This window comes from Plutella xylostella, chromosome 30 (genome assembly GCF_932276165.1).
Source record: "Plutella xylostella chromosome 30, ilPluXylo3.1, whole genome shotgun sequence".
NCBI classification, from domain to species: Eukaryota; Metazoa; Arthropoda; class Insecta; order Lepidoptera; family Plutellidae; genus Plutella; species Plutella xylostella.
This window is the reverse complement of record NC_064010.1, coordinates 1,927,266-1,934,014: the sequence shown is the minus strand read 5'-3', so window position 1 is coordinate 1,934,014 and position 6,749 is coordinate 1,927,266. Positions and strand designations below refer to the sequence as shown.

General features: G+C 38.5%; 1 protein-coding gene across 1 annotated transcript; it reads right to left on the bottom strand.

The window, feature by feature from the left end:
- Window positions 1-2,247: 2,247 nt before the first annotated feature.
- Window positions 2,248-6,712, bottom strand: LOC105392383 (coatomer subunit gamma-2). Its single transcript, XM_038121639.2, has 2 exons — window positions 6,087-6,712; window positions 2,248-4,762 (listed from the first exon to the last, which is right to left on the bottom strand). Exons 1-2 carry the CDS (start codon window positions 6,627-6,629, stop codon window positions 2,717-2,719), a joined length of 2,589 nt encoding a protein of 862 aa, XP_037977567.2. The 5' UTR covers window positions 6,630-6,712; the 3' UTR covers window positions 2,248-2,716.
- Window positions 6,713-6,749: the final 37 nt, after the last annotated feature.

Below are 6,749 nucleotides of genomic sequence, written 5' to 3'. Positions count from 1 at the left end.
ATCAAAGCGCTGTACGGTTAGCTACGTCGATAACGGTGTCGTGCAGCGGGCTCGGTGTGCTAAATGCGAAAGTGAATTTGAGTTTTAGGGTTTTATCTCCTGCCAATATGAACTTTGAAAGTTGGCAAGGGATTTCTAATGAGAAATCTAGTATACCATTATTATAATAGTATTATAGTCAGTACTAGCATCAAAAACTTAACAGTATTGGTAAATACATTCATTTCAAATATTATATCAGTTTATATATTAGGAAAGTTTTTCCATGAAGACTGTTGACCTATTCTTGTGTAAGATTGAACCATAAAAAAAATATATAAGTTTCATATTTTTTATTATGGCTGTGTATATTCTGCCATTGATTTGTTTACTAAAATATATTCAAGCAAATATTTATTAGATGTAGGTATCTCATGAATGTATTTAAGGTATAAATAAAGACTGGCGAAGAAATAAGTGAACCATACCTAATACATATAACATATTATGTACAATACGGCCCAAATAAAGTTGGCTGTGATGACACTTTTGGGCTTTGTCAAACTAACCAACCTTATATCTTTGAAAGAATGAATAAGCGGTTTGTTAATTTGACAAGGTACGAAAGTGTAATCGCATCCAACTTCAGAAACTTTCAAGTTTTTTTGTCCGAACTTAAGTGTAATAAGTGTAGGAATAGTTTTGTCTGAAGAAACCAGCAGCGCCCCTGGTGGGTGTTTGTTGTAACTATTTCTTGTTTTTTTTTTAATTTAATATATTAAGAACTGTGATACTTTCTCATAAGTACAAACAGCGAGGTGTTATAAAATATTGTTATTATATTATAGATAAGTAATAACTAGAGTGGATAGTGTGGATACTACGAGTATTTTGTATCGATTCATCATTCGTATCATTATGAGTAATAATAAAGTGTAGCTATAGATCCTATGTACGAGTATAACTAAATCCAGATCTAAACCGATTAAAATAATACAGGGTGTTGCAAAAAGGTATACTAAGCCGAAACATACGTGTGCAGCATGTTAGGTTTTGGCTTAGTATACCATTTTTGCAACACCCTGTTTATTCATAAGTGACAATAAACTCTATTTAGAAATATGTAGGATCATAGACAAATCATACAACATACGTTCTTCTAGTAATTAATATACTTTGTTGAAATATATTTTAATAAAACCTATTAGTTCGTAATATTGACTTATAAAAAAACTATTTTTCTATTAATTAGTGATAAGATTATACGTTATCGTTGCTGAGCATTGAGTCCTATACTTAGGTACTTATATATTTTTGACCGAATATTAATGTCATAATCATTAGGTCTAATCAGTCCAATTCTTTAGTGTTTAAGTGTTGACAAAGTTAAAAGTCTTTTTTTCACGTGTTTGTATTTTATGAAATAGGTACATTAATTTAAGTACTTATACAGGGTGTTAAAAAACAGGGTACAGTTAGCCGAAAAAGGTGACGCAGTTCAATTTTCAAATGTCGTAAAACTTTTTTCTTGTCATAGCTTGTACCCCCCTGAGTTACGTTCTTAACTTTTTCAACACTCAGTATGTTAGAACAGATTTAAAGGTATTATTATGTGAAGAGTTAATATTATAAATCTCATATGGAAACAAATCTGAATTTAAGTCGGTACAGTCATAATATAGAAAAAAACAAGTCTATTAATAAGTATAACTGTTATAACAGCTATAAAATAGACTTCAAATAGATGATCTATTTTAAGGAACAAATGACTGTTTTAAGTTGTTAACAGTATAGTTTTCTTATTTTTGTATGTAAGTTTATAACTATTACTTTTTATACTGACAATCTTTCTCATTGACATACCACTAATAGGATAGAAACAGTTGACTCTAAAATCTTTACTTTTTCATTATTATATTGTTTTATAGGTGATTTCGAAGAATTTACGTTTTGTTATTCAGATATATACTATAGTTTGACTATTTTGTTATTTTTCTAATAAATCATTATTCATAAAGACACATTATTGTTTTTGTTGAACTACATATAAACTTAAAAATAATAATAATGTTGAGTGCGAGATTTTACACCGTTAGAGTAGTGGCGAATGATAGGGAATTTGTATGACGAAAGAGTCGCCACCTAGTGGTACCCGCGCTGCACTAGCTTCGCTCCATACTTTGCTTCGATTTTCACTGCTAGATCGGTTTTGAAAAACCTAAACTAGGCACTCAGAACTATTCTTAGATGAACAAGAAAAACATGCCATCATTTTAAATGCACTTTTATTGATTTTATCACATTCATCATAAATTAATACACATTTGAATATAATAGTAGTTCACGAAAGTACATTAATAATATGGAATGAATACTTAGTTGGCATAGCAAGTACAATATTTAGACTTCGACTAATATTAAATATTGTATTTAATTGTTGTATCTTATTTTTAAGACTGAAATGATTATTATGTGATCGTGTTATGAACTTTTCGGTACATGTGGATAAGGTAATTTCAGTCTTAAAAATAAGAAACACATTTTGTATGAATTTTAGGTATACATTCATAATACGTACCTAATACACTGAAATATTCTAGTAACTGTTATATAAGGGAGTAATAAGACAGTTAAATTCCAGAACAGATTAAGTATTACGGCATAAATACAACATCCTGAACTAACTCTAATAGAATCTAACATAAATCTAACAAAAAAAAAACAATAAAATACAAATTTAACCGACAGCGGCCAGAAGTAATTGGGCTACATCCTCCCTAGGCGACCTAGCGGCTAGCTGCATAGTCACCCCGCCTCCACTCATAGCCAACCTAGCCCTGACCAACACTGGGGCACCATTCCTGAACAACCCACAGCCCCGTATCTCCTTAACCGCCTCCCCAACTATCGCCGTCTTCGGGAGACCCAAATGCTCGCAAACCGCTTTAGCAGCTTCTAGAGCATCGGTCTGGGATAGCACAAAGGTGTCGCAGACTTCTATAGCACTAGAAGACCTCTCCCAAGTGGCGTCCCAGTCGTCGGTCACAGCTCGCGTGCGTAACTGGTCATCGCATCCGATGTCTATTTCCTCTAGCGGGTAGTTATCGTCATAGCCATCGCCAGATTCGGGGACACCGGTTGTCGGGTCGCAATCGCGGACGCTAAACTCTAATGTCGCCCCAAAAGTCCCCAGACTGTCTAGCGTAGCGTGAGGGAACTCTAGGATGCAGAAGACGTTTCCTGGTTTGTCGTATGGAAGTTTGTCGCAAGGGATCTCGGATATAATCTTGTATTCGGGTGGAGTTTCTAGGCGGACCTGGACTCTTTCTAACAGCACATCGCTTAGGGTGTTCAGGCATTCGAACTGCAAGATCATGTGGCGAGCAAAAATGTGTTTAACGCAGCGGATACGGTACTCTGTCCCTTCTTCCGTCAGCTCAACAGTGTCTGTAGTCTTGAAAAGAGGACCGAATTTGGCGATACCAGGAATCAAAGCGATCTGATCAGCGTATTGCTCCTCACGCGATAGAAGAACCGGCTTGCGGGCTTCAATCTCAATAACCTCCTTCTCTGGCTTAGGCTCTTCAGTCGTTGGCACCGACATTACATCAAATGGCTCATCAGGGTTAGTTTCAAGATGGTCTCTCAAAGCCTTTTCCAGTAATACCGGGTTTGGTTTAGGGACGTTAATGATGTAGTCGTCAATCAACCCGCGGTCTTCGGAGTCGAGGATGGCGCTGTAAAGGACCGCTCTGTCACGCACTTCATCATCCTCGTCCAACTGACAACGAGCCAAGACCACTCGGATGTTGGGAAGCAGCTCTGGTCTTTGGGCTCCGAATTGGGCGAGAGCAGAGACAGCCGCCGCTCGGACCGGACCAGACTCCAAAATCACACGGTTGTAAATGAAGCGAATGTACCGCGACGGCTGACGGGATTTCGGTCCCTCACGACCTAAAAGATGCAAGATCCTGACGGCCAAAGCTGTGTGCTCGCAATCTTCTATGAACTCGCACAAATGCGCTAAGCCAGACTCTTTCGCTTCAGGGTTTTCTTCTACCAATGAGATGATGGCATCAGCAATGGCTGCCTTGTACTCCAGGCCACCCTCATCTCGGAGCATACCTGCCAAAAACGCCGTCAAAGCCTGATGCTTCCGCGGGAACTTGGTGCAAAGACGCCTGATGGCCTTCACTACCACAATCTTGAATTCATCAGAGATTTCCGAGACGAAACTGGAGATCTGCTTCATCAGACGGTCCACGGAGCTCTCAGCGCCAGTGGCTAGCAGAGTAGTCACCGCCAACACCGCCACGGACCTGTTAGAATCAGATATCAAGTTCTCCAGATCCACCGCGCACGCTGCAACCGCTGTAGGATGCTTAGTCGTCAGCCTAGCTAAGGTCCTGGCTCCAGCCAGCCTCAGAGATGGCTTGGACGATCCGCAGAACAGCTGCAACACGGAAACAGCTGGGGCAAGATCCCTGGCCGTCTTACGCAAGTTGACAATCGCATGGGCGGCTTCATAAATGACCATTTCGGATTTGTGGCGCAAGCAGCATTCTATGAACTCTATGTAGGGTTGGGAGGCGTCTGACTCATCGTTGTCGACTAGCTGGGCTGCTTGGCGGATGAGCAGGCAGAGGGCGTAGGGGGATTTAAGGGGGGCTCTAGTGAGACGGGAGACAAGTTTCGCTGAGGCCAGTTTGTCGTTCTTCCGTGTGCTGTAGACGACTCCGAGGGCGTGGTACGACACCATCGCGTTGTCCGAGTTGATGGCCTCCTGGAAAGGGGAAATTTGGTATTTGTAAATTTTAAGCCTATAAAAATATAAATGAAAATGAAACTATTTATAGAGTTAGATTTTCGAATACAGCTAGCCTGGAGAACTTTCTGTTTGTTACAACATGTTAAATAATAGTTAACGAACCTATTTGTTAACTATAATTTAACATGTTGATATAATAGCAGAAAAATAGGTCATTTATTTATTTATTTATTCTTCATTGCACAATATACAAAAGTAATTATGTACAATTAGGTGGACTTAATGCTAAAAGCATTTTCTACCAGTCAACCTACAGGAGGTACAGGGAGTAAATTGTATGGGAGTGCAAAAAAAAAAGAACTTAGTTAAGACAATTTCAGCGAGGAAAACTAAATATGTACTACTTAAATATAATATCCTACAACAATTTATACTTATACAATATACTAATAGATAATATATAAACCATTCATTCAAGTATGACTGAGATAAAAAAAATAACTATCAATTTATCCTAAAATTTGGCAAGGGATGTCGAATTATTATAAGGGTGCCTTTCCACCAGTGCAGGACAGGTAAAATCATCCAATGAGCAGAATGCAAATTAATGAGCAGAGTTTTTATGGAATCTCATTGGTAAATTTTTGCCTCACACTGATGGACTGGCAGCCTAACAGTGTAATTTTATCAGTGGGTGAGCTTTAGCTAATTATATTATTACTTATATTGTCATGTGACTATGGTCATATTGAAAATGTATTTATAATTCTTGTTCAAGAGATAGAATATCGGTTGTTGCATATCTAATAAATACATTATCCTAATCAACTAAATAAAATAAAATAGTTACTTTGCCCAGCAGTAGAAAAATATGATGACTAATTTAAAATACAGTTTGTTTAATAAATTAAAACTCGCATTGCAAGATAAACAATACAGAAATTTTCGAAAATGTATAGCATAATAGAAATAAAAATTGCATCAGCTTCAATACAGTGCTTATAGCTGTTAACATAATTTGTATCACAGTCAAAGGAACAAATGATTTTCAATAAAATATGGTATACATAAAAATCCAAGTCTAATAGTTCAAAATGAATGCTTCACATTTTTTATACTGGTTTGTTTAGGTACAGCAGAACCTCTGTAACTTGGAACTAAATAAAGCAAACACATCCCTAACAAAGAAAAAAAAACTGTGGTAAAATTAATCTACATAAAATCATTTTAATTATGTTAACTCTATAAGTTTTAAGTGTCTCCCTTGAGGTTCCAGTTAGAGAGGTTCTACTGTACAATGATACCCATCAACCACCAAGCTTTATTGACAGCATCATACCTGAGCCTCGCCTGCCCACCGCCGCACGAGGTCGGGAGCCGTAGCCGACAAGTGGAGCGCTGATACCAGGGCGGCAGAGCTGACAGCAGGGTTCTTATCAACTATCGCCTGCTTCATATATCTCTCTATGGCTTGCAGCATGGTACTGTCAGTTATCGTGCAAAGAGCTCGTATAGCCGCCGCCCGGTATAAATCCTCCTTGCCCGTCATATCTTTCGTCAGCGAAGAGGTCACGATTATCACGTCTTGAGCCATCGAACTCAACTCTTTGATGCAGAGGTAGACCATGCGACGGAGTACCATATCCTTGGACTGGAACAGCTTGGTGATGGCGAAGAAGGCATCGGTGGCCTCTTGGGTGGTTAATGTCTCCCCCTGATTGAGTATGTAGAGGATTTTCGCCAAAATATGCGTGCATTTTCGGTGGTTGGTCGGCGTTTCGCTGAAGCAGCGGGTCTCTTGTAGGACGTTGGTTTTGTCCAAGTTGCTGAAAGGGTTGCCTCCACCGTCCTCGTCCTCCTTCTTGTCCATTTTAAAGCTCATTTTGAGCTTTTTCTTGCAATTTGGGGATGTAAATAAAATAGTATGTGGCACCGACGACGACTTATTGATTTCTGATTACACGTCAGCTGTCATATATATGTCAATTACGTTTCGTTTCAG